Genomic DNA, 14,528 nt, shown 5'->3' with positions numbered 1-14,528 from the left:
AGAAATAGTAGTGTTTGCTCAAGTAGCCACGTATTAAATAAGACAAATGTGTAAAAGTTCTCTCTAAGCCATTTTAAAGCATGAGGGGGAAAAAAACTTAATGTATATATATAAATAAACAGAAAGATGCTTTGTTTTGATAAATGTCTCAAGGTGGGCTTCAGGATTTTGCGCAAAGAGGACAGAACAGATCCATTTCTCATCTTAGTCATTCCTGAAAGAAAAAAGCTCAGTATTTTGAAGAAGTTTGGGTGCATCTTGGTAATAAAAAAAACTTCAACCGCACTCACACAATGCCAATTTTCTTCAAATGCTTCTTCGTCCTTCAAAAGAAGAATTATCCTGTTCTCAATCTCTTAAAATGTTTTAAATAATAATAAAAGAAAAGCACTAAGTGCATAATAATGTTGACAAATGTTAATATTATTGATGAAAGTGACTGTATATGTTCAAGACGCAAAATAAAAATTCAGTTAAGATCATGATTATTATTTAGTTATTTATTATTATTTATTTATTTATTTCTTTGTTTTGACTTTGAGCTTTATCTTGGCTGCCTGCAAATTTGAAAAGGTACTTGTTTAACCTTGTATAATATATCTTTATTAAGAAAGGTTCTGATATATATTCTTCTTATCATCCTCCAGAAGAGTAATATTGGACGCGGTGCAGTCAGAATTATCAGAAAGGAAACACCATGTGAATGCCTATGGAGTATTTTAATTTAACATCTAACACCTTTATTCATTCTGTTCCATTTGCAGACCACCCGAACGCCCACCGGCAGCATCTGAGTTTCACATTTTAGGATTTGTTTTAGGCTTAAGAAAAACTCATTTTCTGGCTGTCATTATATCCATCTTTGCCTGGGATACGGTTCTGAGTGTGAGAGGCACTTAGTGCTCTACAGAACTAATATTTCAATGCTTGGCGGTAGAAAAATGTCTATGAAGGTCAGCGAGGATCAGGAACTTCAAAATAACTCACAGACAAAGGATAAGCGCAGAAACGGTGGCCAACTTTTAATGGTGTTATCATGCATTTAGTTTTAAAAGTTGAGAGCTCCTTCAGCTTCTTTTAGTCCATGCCACATTTTCTTTTTGATAACTAAGATTTTGACATGGCGCTTCGGCATTTTTTATCAGCTCTGATTAGTCTTTCTGTCTGCAGTGAACTGTAAAGACAGCTTAAACTTTTAGCAGAAACAGACACCTTCACTTAATCAAAACACCACGCCAACATGAAAGTTACTCCTGCATTGGCCAGACTGGTACGCTCTCTTTTGAGTGCTTAAGTTTCTACTCTCGCCTGTGCACACTTAATATGTCTCCCTTGTGGCCTGGATATAAAAACAAAGATGATCAGAGTTGACTCGACGCATCATCACAGCTCCGGAAAGGTACAATCATGTGCAGTGAATAAACAGGCTCTGAGGTTTCTTAGCCTTGGCAGCATTTTTCACTGGCTGTCATTTTATATAGTTGTGTCAATTTTTTGCATAATTCCATGGTGCACTGGCTTGGCTTGATTTGATTTTTAGAAGCTCCACTTTCAAGGAAATTGTGCTTAAGGTATGAAAGTTCACACTTCTTGCCTTGAGGCCAATTGATTTCTCCTGAGTTTGATTTTAGTGCTGCTGCAACGCCGGCACCGAGTGTTAACAGCATGTCGTGTCACAGAGGTCTAAATGTGCTCAAATCTCGGTACAAGGTCAAAGTCTTGGGTTTTTTCTTCATTTTAAACTCGGCAGCTACAGAATTCAGAGGGACATTTGTTTCACTTAGTGAAATAAATAAATCAATTAGTTGACAAAATGAATGACCAACAAATTTCAAGCCATTTATCAAGATGTAATGGCAGACATTAACGTCATAGCTGGACAGAAAATCATTTTCCCGCAGTCTTATTAATTGATTATGAAATTAATAGGTGAATGTGCATGGTTGTTTGGCTTATTTGTCGCTCCTTGGCCCTGTGATGGACTGGCGACCTTTCCAGGGTGTCTCTTGTCTTTCATCCAATGACGGGTAGCACAAGTAACCTTTCTCAAAAAAGCTATAAAATATGTCATCAAAATGTTATATTTGTGTCAGACATTGAAGCGTAATAGTTGGAATAATATAGGATCTAGGACTTTTAACTGAATTGAGATTCCACTGCAGTCTATTCTTTGTTTTTTCTTTTTCTTTTTCACTTCACTTTGAAGTCTGTGGGTTATCTTTTTTAGACAAATTGTAAAGTTATGAATTACGTTTCCAAGAACATCATGCAGTGGTCCACTTATTATGAACAACCTTAAATTCATACTGCTGCTGCTAACTTTGTAAATTCATTAAAACTCAAGTTCAAATTCAAACTTAGAAGTCATAAAACTAACCATTTTTGAATTTGAGATTAATATAACAAGTTTTTTTTCTTCCATATCTCTCTCTCTCTCTCTTTTTTAACCTACTTTGAAAGCTTCCTTTTCTGTGAATTCTTGTTCAAATTACCATCCATATCTAATCTCCATAATGTCAATAATATCCAACTTCTTGCTGGATTTTTTATTTTTAATTCAGCGATATTAAAAAGAAAGAAAAAGCCTACACTGTTTCCAGTTTTCATTAAATTTGGCATAATGATGGCAGGGTTGCCAGGAGGTCAGACAGACTGGAGTTACACTACAAAACAGAAAATCGAACAACTAAAATGTGATTCACTGATTGTTTCACATCAGACTAAAACACATTCAGACTTCTACACACGCATTTCTGAGAGGCTGCTGCATCGTTGGCTTTTATGTGAACCTCTTCTCAGTAAAAGACGTTGTAGGTTGAGGCGATGTGAACTGATGTCTGCTTTTATCGCCCTCGCATCTGCATACTGTCATTGGCTGGTTACGCCGCATCACACAGCAAGAGAAGGAAAAAGAGGAAACAAAAGCACACATGGACTAATGCACACTTCTACCGGGTCTAAAGATATAAGTGATGGAGATTAATTTGTTTCAAATCTGCTTTGTTGTTTCTTTTAATAAATATTCGACGTTACTCTCAGAGTTATTGTAGAGATGAAGTGCTACAACAAGTGTGTACATGTTTTGGGCGAAAGTAGCATTTTAGTTTGCATATAATACAACTTTTAATTCCCTATGCTAATTTTAAATTCTAATTTTGTGATTAGGCAAAAGCTGTTTTAAAAGCTGTTGATAGTTGTCTGTGTTTTCATCTGGAGGCCGTCACATAACAGTTTCACTTAAAGCCTTTTTTTTTCCTTAAAGAGGCATGAAGGATTAAAATTCAGTTTCTCCTACATGCTCTCCTGTTTGGTTATTATTGGACTGAATTTAAGCGGCCCCTTGTCCTCGGCTCTGAGCAGTAGGCACTGAGCTCCTGCATTGACTTTGACAGCCTTCGCACAATATTGTGCAAGGCTGCTCCCTTAGCTTCTCATGCTGGTTAAATGTAATATGGCAGATGGATAGTATTTGCAGGGAGAACAGGGGTCTCGCCACCTCCCCACCCGCTCCCCCCTTATTTTTTCTTCTTGTCGTCTCTTGCCAGTACCTCAGACATTTCAAGGGGGGAGAAATATGTATCAAATTAACTGTTAGCAACAGGGCCTCCAGCTCCCTGCCCTTGTCTTCTCAGCAATCAGAGCTTTGTTATTTTAGTCTTTCAACCAAAACCAAACTGGATTCAATGGCCTCAGCAATTACCTGCAATTTTCCAACCTGGTGCATGAGCCTTCACTAGAGCAACTCCGAACAGTGAAAGATTGTCTCCTCAGTTCCTCATTTTGGTGTTCAACTTAAGTGCACTAATTCATTTACAACCACAGAGTGCCACATTTGGAAATGTTTGCTTCCCAGCTGCAGGAATGTCTGTGGGGATTGTTTTTGGTCTGTGCACAACCTTCGAGTTACTGAAACTAGACACCCTTCTGCAGTGTCTACACTCCAACACTGGACCTCTGCTTTATACATCTGACCCATAAATTAATTCGTCCTTTCAAGCTAGTTCATAAGAGACAGCTCTGGAACTCTGACATCTGTTTTCACATGGCAGACTTCGATCCCATTTTTCCACCCACCTCCCACCCGCCAAACTCTCTTTTCCATTCCTCATCCTGTCCTCAAATTGTGTTTTAAAAAAAAAAGAAAGAAAGAAAAGAAAAGAAACTGCTGGATGTCAAGAAGTGTGTGCGTGTGCGTGCGTGCGTGCGTGCGTGCGTGCGTGCGTGCGTGCGTGCGTGTGTGTGTGCAAGTAAGAGTGATGCTTCTCCTTCAGAGGTGCTGAAGGAGAGGGAACTTCTCTCACTAAAATGCTAATGAAGTGCAGGGTGGTAGACAAGGACACTCAAGAGTGTGGGCATTAATACATTTTAACTTCCTAAAAACAAAACAATTTGTTCTGGGCTGCTCTCCCAAAGATAAAGGCGTGGACACTAGTAGGAACCAAAGAAAGTACAAATGTGGAGTTTCTGCGAAACATGAAGTGTAAGGGAGTGGAGCCTGCTTTTGCTATTCATGTCTAAGATTGCATAGTTTGAAGAGTGGAAAGCTTCCCTTCTGGTTTAGTTTCTTTCATTCCATCTCTTCGGAGGTAACATATGGCATCTGTAAGGGATAAAGTTTGTTCTGTGCAGTGAATTATTTTGTGGATTAGTATTGGCATTTAAATGCTCTTGGCTTTAAATCTAGTCTGTTTTAGATCTTAAGTACATTCCTTGGCATCCCGCTCGCCTGCTCAGGCCGGCCTCTTACCCCGGCCAACACATTTTTGAATCCGTAGAGCTTAACAGGAGCGCAAAAGGCAGCCATTTGCAGAGACCCTGATGCTGATCCGGACTTATTTTTAGTGAGGTATCACTCGATCAAAGCAGTTTCTCCAGTGTTGTGATGCCAACGAGGTTTAAACGTCAACTAGAGGTTAAAATTGCTCTGTAAAAAAAATAAAAGTTTCCTCCATTACTATGGCCTCAGAGGTTAATGTTATTACAATCTCTGATGGCTGTCCGGCTTCTTGGTTGGTAACGTGACACACCCTCCCCCCCAAGTACTGCTGCGGTTGGCTGTAATGCCCTGTTTTATGCAGGCTGATTAAGATGACTTTGGCCAGGTGTATTTGGTTTTCAACACGACCTTCGAGCTGTATCTCTACTTTTCCCATCCTGCACAAGTTTGTTTTGACATCAGGAGAAAAAAAAAAAACATCCCCCTTGCTGAAAACTAAGTACTACTTAAACCCCCCAAAAAAGTTGAGGAAAAAATTACTGCAGCAGTTAATAAGTGATGATTCTGCCGAGCAGTTCAAACTAGCGTTCATGGCACATTTATGTTACGCTGGAGATCCTTGGAGCGCACAGCTCTCCATTCTGTTTCCAGTACAGCTGGCCTCCCCTCAGCCCCCTCACAAGAAGAGGATGAATTCCTAGATGTCTGATAAGCTTCACCAGAACATGATTCCTAATGGAGGGGAGAAGAAGAAAAGGCAGATGCTATCAGCGTGCTTGAATTGCCTCGCAGCCAGATCAAACATCCTAAAAGTGCAGCGAATGCCGAATCACGTTACTAGGTTGTTGCATATTTACCTTCTCTGCTGGTTTAATTGAACTTGTTTCCAAATGAAACCAAGTGGCCGTTTCAATGCAAACAAAACATCATTAGCATTGTGAAATTCTCACTTGCTTTGTAGCTTTCTTTTTCCCCAACCCTTTGAAACGAAAAGCCTCAAGTGCTATTTTCATCCTTGTAATTTCTCCCTCCACTCAAGGTTCTTTGTGACACTGTTAATCACTTACCTCTGTTTATTTGTTCATTTTGTTTCTTTTTTCCTGTTTATTGAGCCAGAGTGTAACTCAGAAACCCACCCCGACCATCATGTGTGAAGGTCTACGTGTTTCTGTGTAAAACAGCAGGACTCGGGGAGTAAAAATGTATCTTGCAACACTAGCGTAGCGTGCCAGGGATGTCTTGATGGAGATGGAGTCATACTGAGCTAATGAAGCTCCAAACCTCAGCTATCGATCCACCTCACAACAGTGCTTCACAGAGATAACTGAGGAGGGGAGCAGCGTGTGGCATCACGCACGCTCTGATATGTGTGACATCTAATTCTGTGTAATGAACCTGATGCAACAGAGAACATGATGGGGGGGCTGTTTATGGTAATGATAGGGGATAGCAAGGCCCGGGCGGCTTTTGAAAAGCTTTGAAACCCGGCTGGGTAGCTCAGGGGGCTACCCTGAACGAAACAAATTTACAACTAGAACAAGTGTCAAAATTGTAAAAGATATGTGCTATTGCTATTGGAATGTGTGCTATTCCTATCTATGCTCTGCATTTGGCAACAATTATATGTTTGGCTGTCTAGAACAGGATTTCATAGTCTGTTGCATTTCTTGAAGGATGCACAATGTTTGTTGTCTGTCTGCAACTCAAGTGAGGATCTCAAGTCACATTAGCTTCCTCTGTTTGGCTAGAATATTTGTCGGTATTGTTGCATTTCTCTCAACAATGTTTAAATTTCTCGTTCTTACTGCCTAATGTGCCCCGAGTGCCCTTACTTCTGTTCTAATTTGGCACTATGTAAATACAATAGATTTGAACTGGCAAAGAATGGGATCGCTGCTCCAGCTTTGGTAGTAGATAAATATTGAGCAGCAGGTCATTAACTGTGAGCAAAGCAGCGATGCAGTGTGCAGTCTGCTATTGTGACATTCCAAACAGGGTGAATGCGCACAACTAGAGCAGACTAGAGTTGCAGAGGGTGTTCAGAGTTATTGTACATTTACTGTATCGTTAACGAGGTAAAACTGCCCAATTTATCGTTATATTGATTTGAGGTCCCATCGCCCAGCCCTATGGGACAGTGTCTTTGAACTCCTCAAATCAGAACAAGTTTGGAAAAGAACTTAACAACAGTAATAACACTGATAATAATAATGAAAACACTGAGATATTTTTTACATTTACTTTGACATTCTTTTCAGATATGAATCCAAGATATTCATCTTTTTTTTTTTTTTTTTGCATTTCAGCTCTTCGACATGCTCCAAAAAGGTGTTGGTACAGGAGCACTTCAGTTCTAGTGATTAGGTGAAAGAAAATAATGGTGTTATTTCTTCTTTACTCAACCGGATAACGGCAGTAAAGATCTGGAGGCTGATGCACACCTAAAAAAACTTGAAAAACAGGTGTGTTGGAGTAGGTGGGAGTGAACAAAGGAAAAAAAGGGGTCTCCCGCACACTGTCAAGTCACTTGCAAAAGACTTTAATAAAGCAAACAAACAACGTTTCGGTCCACAGGACCTTTCTCAAGCTTTTTTTTTCCTTTGTTCTTTACTCAACCAAGCATGGGGCTCATGATATGCAAACTTACCCTTTACTTTCTTTGAACCCAAACAGTGAAAGTTATTCTGGCTGCTGTGATCAACCAAGCCAAATAAACAGAAATTAACCTTTTTTATACATTTGGTGCTATTTCCATAAACTTGATTAAAACAGTTTTACTATTGTGCATTTTAAATTGCCATTTCATTTTATGACAGCATATTAGGTTCAGTTTCATTCTAACGAATTACTCATAACATAAACTTATAGGAAAGATCTTCTTTTTCTCTGAATCTTCAAAACTACCCAGTGTAACTTTGGACTCCCTTCTTGGTCCTTGGCTTTACGCCACTGTGTCTCGCATCAGTAACAAAGGCACTAGCTCAGAGAGTTGCAGTGGATAGCATGGCATAGACATCTACAAGACTCCACGAAACAACCACCTGGGGTTAAATGGGTCTGGGTCTGACCCTTGGCTCATATTTTTTGTCATCATCACTCACATGTTTCTCAGCTTTTGCATATTGGCAGGAAAAACATTTTCCCAAGGAGGCAGGCATGCAAAGCCACCATTTTCTCTGAGTCCTGGTGAACACATCACTCAAACTAAGGCCCTCCTTTTAGCTCATTCACCACCAGTTACAGGGTGATTGCAACTCCCAACTGTAGAGAATGCGGGCCGCATATCACAACAGTAAATCACACCTTATTTCCTGATTGTCTGCAACCGTTGCGCTGGAAAACACATCCATCCGTCTGTACAATCATACCTTTCTACTAAACTCTTCACCGAGTAACTCAGGATCCTCAGTCACTGTCATTTAGTCAGACCTTACACTGTGAGTCAGACGTGAGAGAGGATGAGTGGCAGGTGCATGGAAGGGTACTGAGAAAGAAAATTGTTGTCAAAACAGTAAAACATAGATGATGTCATTTTAAACAATGTTAAGGCTTTGAAAATGCAACAAATGCAACCTTTTAGGCAGGTGTTCTTTATTTTGCGTTAACTTGTTGGTGTTGCTGGATGCTAAGCGAGCAGTGCAAGTTAGCATGGAGTCTTAGCATTCCCAGGACAATGGCAGTTTGAGCACAGTATCAAAGTAAATTATGATGGATGCTAATGGGATTAAAAAGTAACTAATGAAATGAATTAGCCTGAATTTTTTCACTTTAACTTCCTCTTAATCCCCTCATTGCACCAAGTCATCAAACTGTGCAGAGGATATACAAAAATGTTGTCTGTGCTTTTTGTTATCAACTTCGCACTCTGGCAAAGCAAGAGAAACAAACTCCTGTCCTGAAAGCGATGATTAAATGGCCTAACATACTCTACCAGCTTCTTGTTTTCTCTCCCATGATTGTGAGATGGATCGGGCTGCAGATTTCTTTTTCCAACATTGTCGCCATGTTGTATGTGGTTGTATTTTCAGTTCTTGCCCAAGCTGAGACCTCCGGTATCACGTGTAGGCTACTGCCTGCCTACAGCTGGTTGTGAATGTGAAGCCTGTATAAAAAAAAACCAAAGACCCTTTGACATCACCCACAGATTTTCTAGAGTCCCTCCTACAGAATGGCGCCATGATGCAAATGGCCAGCTGTAACACACTCACCCTTTGTCAGTCACATTTAGCTATTGTAGTTTCACAGACTTAACTTGGGGTGCTAATGAAACAACATCTGGAATGAGCGCTACCAGAGCTGAAACAAGGACTAGCGCAATTGGAACCAACCACCTGTTTCATATGTCATTTCAGTGACGACATCAGAAACGACTCCCTGCGTTTAGCGGATGCACGGTTAGCAGAGGCTGCCTGCTGCCTAATTAAGCTTCATTCTTGAATCCTTCCAAGCCAACCCACAGCCAGTGGGGCTGTTAGTAGGATTAACAGCACAATAAAATATAGTATCTTTAAATATGATTGACCATGCTCTGTTAGGTCTTTATTCAGGATTCAGGAACTGTGCTCAGAAGTCAAAAAAGTGCTACATGTTAAGCAGCAAACATAATGATTGTTAGACATAGGCTAAGCCAACTATTAAAATCAAATCAAAACAAACTTTATTTATATAGCACTCTTTGTACAATAGCATGCAGCACAAAGTGCTTGAGACCACATCCCTAATAACAATGTGGTACAAAACAATTTACTCACCGCAGTTGTTCTGGATGTGAAATCTAGCAATGGAGACCAAAATTGTACTTTAAAACGAGGCTTCAAATATGTTTATTTATGCTACAAAGTTGGACAGTTTAATATATGCGCCAGTGGAGATTGACTGTCTTTTGCAGCCAGTCCCCAGTGGTCAGTCGAGGAACTGCATATGTTCTTACCATTATACATGCCGCCCTCATACTTCCATGCATATTTTACGCTGCCTCGTTGTTAAGTCAGTTGATTCACTAATGGGCAGTGCTGAGTTCGGATGCAGAATGCACTGAGATCGCTACAAATGGCTGCACAAAACACTTAATCCACCACGAATATCTACAGTGATGGATTATTTTCAAAATCAATTACAGTCATTGTTATTTTTTTAATATATATATTGGTGTTATACAATTAAATTCAGAAACATCAAATGCCCTGGTTATCTTTCATACACAGTGCAGAAACACAGCATTTAATCCTTGAAAGTAATCTTAGACTTTAGTCCTTTCAGTTGACTTTCCCAGAAAGTCTTTTTTGTGAATTCCTCTTGTGTCAGATATTCTACTTCTAGCAAGTAATAAAAAAGGGCATAAGGTTTCTGTAAATGTTTTTATTAACAGTTCACAGCAAACTATACATATATGAGGCAATCTTACTTGATCAATATTTGTGCATAGATTTTTTTTATATGGTAGACAAACAATTTTAAGGCCATTACTGAGCATTGATGGTTTTGTCATACATTTAAAACTAAATCAATGAGATAAAAGAGACACAATACTAAATAGAGTGTTCATCTCTAAAGGTGAGCCTTTCCACATAATAAAATGTCATTTTATTTCCTATTAACATATAAATATTGACAAATCCTCTGAGTACATGTGATTTGTGGCTGTATAAATAAACTTGTCTGAGATCTGGTGATTTGATTTCATTTAGAGCAGTTACATTGGAGATAATTACTCTTTTCACGGAGATGGTTATGTTTTAAATTCCCTTCATCATCCCTGAGTAATAGAAAGTGTCAAAACCTTCATGACACACTACTTTGAACACTCCCCTTATCCCTGCTGAATTAAAATAGACCTGTGGGAGGGGAAAAAAAAGAAAAGAAAAAAAGCTTTTCCTTTTCCAAGACCACCTCTGCTGCCGCTGCTGCTGCAAATGAAATACCCTTCCCAAAATAGATCATTTTTACCCTTCAGATGTCCACCTTTATTTTAAGCCTGGTGACACCATGCTATCCATCACACCCAGCTTTTCAGATGTTAGGAGCCTCAGGGAAAGCACTGATACAATGCAGGGGAACTGTGATAGCATGCTGTTACCGAGTTGTTAGGCTCTCTATGGTTAGGTCACCACTAATTTCATCCGAGAGTAGCATTTGGACATTTTTCTTTGTCTGAGTAAAGTGGAAGTTGCTCCTCTTTTTAGTGTAAACATTGGAAATGGCTGCTCTGCGTTCCAAGTCTTCCCTCAAAATTACCACTTGACATGGCCAGACATCGCTCTGCGTTATTGTCTGCCAGGGAAATGCATTTCTGAATGCTTGTTGAATGTTTTGGCTGAGTGGAAATCGCACAAAGTGTACCCAGCACTTTGATCATTTTGACCTGAAAATGTGATAGTCGCCCCTCTTCACGGGGCTCTCTGACACCTGGGAAACTGGATCTGGTGTTCTTGATACATGATCTGCACCGCAAGTACTGAAGACTTAACTTCTCCTGTTTCGTAGACAGCAGAGAGTGCTGGTGGTAAATGGAATTTCACATGGCTTTAACTGAGGTTTTTTTTTTTTGTTTTTTTTTTCTTCCCACAACCCAACTGAGTCACAGGTTTTGGAGTCTTGTGGAAAAAAATGTCCTGTGGGATTTTTATGAACACGATTCATGCAGTATATTTGTCTCCAAGCACAAAAGACATGGCAGAAGGTTTTGATTCCCCATCTCGATTCTCTGTTGGTTTAGTTTTCCCTAATTCAAAGGTTAATATTATATTAGAAAATGAAACGTTAACTCCAAAGAGCATGAGAGGAAGATATTTTTATTTTTTCTTTTCCTACCCTCAGTGACTGTGACTTTAGTTTAAGACTAATAATTTAGTGACCACTGGAATAAATTTGTCATCATTTGAACTAAGGGTTTCCTGTTCCCATATTTGTTTATATGAATTGTGAATTATCAGCATTATATTTTGGAGTCTTTTTGTGGTGCTGCATTTTTGTCGGACTGTATTTATATTAGCAAATTAAAGCTATTCTCCAGAGAAAATGTGATGCAAAGTGTCCACACAATTAAAAATAGATAAGATTAAGACTATGAGAACCTTTTTTCCTCGATATTTTCCATTCAGAAATTGATTTTTTTGCTATGTTATGAGCTATTTGGTATCGTGGCATTGCAGTAGCGTAGGGCTGGGCGATATATCGAGATTTTAATATATATCGATATATTTTCAAACACACAATTTTTTTTTTTTTTTTTTACATTTTTTTTTTTAATGATTTTGATATAGCTTATTTTGTGACAAATTGACTTGAATGTTTTATTTGAGATTTGCACAAATGTTTTGTTATTTGCACAACTGTCAACCTCAGTGGAAAAGTCTGCCTGTTACTGTCTACATTGTATTAATTGCACAGTGTATTTTAATTTAATTGTTATGCAGGAAAGGGATATTTGTTTTATTTTATTCAAGAAGCATTTTTATTCTATATATGCAGGCAGTTTATTTTTATTTCATTTGTTTTATACATTTTGATATTGTGCAGACCTCTGTTAATAAATTTACCTGTGTGACATTTGGCACGAGGCTTTGTATTAAAACTGACTGTTTTTTTAAGGGTTTGCCTCAGAAAAAAATGAAGCTAACAGAGATGCTATGCTAGAATGCTTTGGGGGAAACCCCAATTAAGGCACAGAAAAAATATCGAGATATATATCGAGTATCGCCATTTAGCTAGAAAATATCGAGATATGACTTTTGGTCCATATCGCCCAGCCCTACAGTAGCGCTGAGGTTAGAGGTAAATTACACCGAGCCGGTGTGAGATTCGAGAAGCTGCTGTTTGGCTTTTAAAGTTCAACACCCCTCAGGATACTTGATCAAGCCCCGGGCCTTTGATCAGTGTTAACGTTACAGCAACCATGACAGTTTATTTTACTGCTACCAAAAAAAGACCATTTTGTGTCAGAGAACAATCTCCACTTCCTCTGACACGTTGGCACACGGCAAAAGAAAAAATGTCAGGGTCAGAGATGGGCCATTAGCCCCAGAGTGAGTTCCTTTTGTGCTCTCAGACCTGTTGAAAACACCTTCTTAGTCCTCGGCAGATGGTGCCGTGACACAGAGACACTCCCTGCCCTGGGCCTTAACATTGACCTAGACATTTCCAAAAAAGACAACGTACAAGCTCAGGAGAAAGAGAGAATGTCCTTCCAAAGAGTGAATGACACCTTGAATACACACAAAGAATTCACCTGCTTTGCATGTCTGTATTGTAATTCCTTCCTTGTACTTTTTGACTTGGCAGTCACCCTCTTTATTCTTCAGTATCATCCCCTTTTCTTTTTCTTAGAGGTCGCTCCCCTGTCGCTCCCCTGTCAGTGTTTCTATGAGAACTCCACTGTACTCGACAATAGGAACTTTTCAGCCAGATTAAATGTATCATTGTGCTGAAACTTTCCTTTGCAACCCTCCTCCTCCCCTTCGCCTCTATTGTGACATCTTGGTTTTACAGAGCAGCCTGTTGCTGAAAAACAAGGTTAAGAAGATCAATATCAAAGGAGGAGTGTTTTTGTGTGGCTTGCAGGAGAGTCTCGCTTCAGATTTCCACCTGAAACACAAAGGTGTTTTCTTACCTGATTTGTATTCATTCACACAATGAGCAGGCCTGCCTCTCTTGTTTCCAAGTAAGGAGAGTCCAGACAGGACTTTTGTTCGCCCTTTCATCGGATATGTGCTCGTTGCTTCCTCCAGTACGAGTCTTGGAGTCCAGCCACGGGCTTTGTCCTGGATGAATTCTTTCCTGCCCTTTTTCCTCTTCTTTGTTGCTCAGTGTATGTTTTTAAGAAACCATCTCAGATAAATGTATGAACAGTACAGTTCATTTTCCTTCTTTCGGCTCCGGCGTGATGTCAGTAATAACAAGCGGTCATCCAAAATCTACCTTCTCTGAATCCAAAACTCATACATTAGCAGTTTACATGGTTTCACTTCATGAGAGCCCACGAAGGTTCAGTCCATTTTTGCCCTTTTTAACGCTGTCAAAACACAGATAATATGCAGTGGTACAGTAGTGATTAATCTGTTTTGTTCACTTTCAGTCAAACTGCTAAAAACTCAGTGAGGTGATTATTGCCGTCTTGTGATTTTTGTTTTCAGGGTTTCTTCCTGACCGTGTCCCCGGAGTCGATCCTCAAGGTGGCAAAGCACGCTTCGGACAACAACAAGATCTTCTGCATGAACCTCTCGGCACCGTTCATCAGTCAGTTTTTCCTCGAGCCCCTGATGAAGGTGATGCCTTACGTCGACATTCTGTTTGGAAATGAAACGGTGAGTGAAAGTCGACATGTCTTCACATATTTTCCTAAGTTCAAAAGTTTTTGACTTTTAAATATATATACATATGTACAATATTTCAAAAAGTCACCCTTTTGCATTTAATTACACAATGAAAGTTGCAGATGTTTGTTTGTTTATTTATTTATTTATTTCAGATCCCCATTAGTTGCTGCCTCAGCAACTATTCTTCCTGGGGTCCAACAGTACAAATATACATTTCTATAAAACTTTTACAGTACAATATAAAATGTTAGTTAAACAGAATATAACAAAGTAGATAACAAGTACAAAGAACAACAACTAAAAAGAAAAACAAGACAAAAAAACAAAAACAAATAAAAACTAAAGATAATAATAAGCAGAAAACAATGAAAAAAAGAAAATTAATTTTCCTAAATGAAAAAACGAAAATGAAAAAAACAAAAAAAACAAATAACAACCAAAAACATATAGATTAAAGATAAATCCAAGTACAACTAAAGATAAATAAGTGCATATTA

General features: G+C 39.0%; 1 protein-coding gene across 2 annotated transcripts in view; it reads left to right on the top strand.

The window, feature by feature from the left end:
• The window catches only part of LOC133419190 (adenosine kinase-like), a 133,998-nt gene that overhangs the window by 77,852 nt on the left and 41,618 nt on the right, over positions 1 to 14,528 (top strand). For both annotated transcript variants that reach the window (XM_061708223.1, XM_061708224.1), the window contains exon 7: positions 13,849 to 14,019. In XM_061708223.1, coding sequence (XP_061564207.1) covers positions 13,849 to 14,019 — 171 coding nt within the window. The remainder of the gene's footprint in view (positions 1 to 13,848; positions 14,020 to 14,528) is intronic.

The sequence above is a fragment of the Cololabis saira genome, chromosome 19 (assembly GCF_033807715.1).
Source record: "Cololabis saira isolate AMF1-May2022 chromosome 19, fColSai1.1, whole genome shotgun sequence".
NCBI classification, from domain to species: Eukaryota; Metazoa; Chordata; class Actinopteri; order Beloniformes; family Belonidae; genus Cololabis; species Cololabis saira.
The sequence above is the reverse complement of the archived record's forward strand: the minus strand, read 5'-3'. Positions and strand labels throughout refer to the sequence as shown.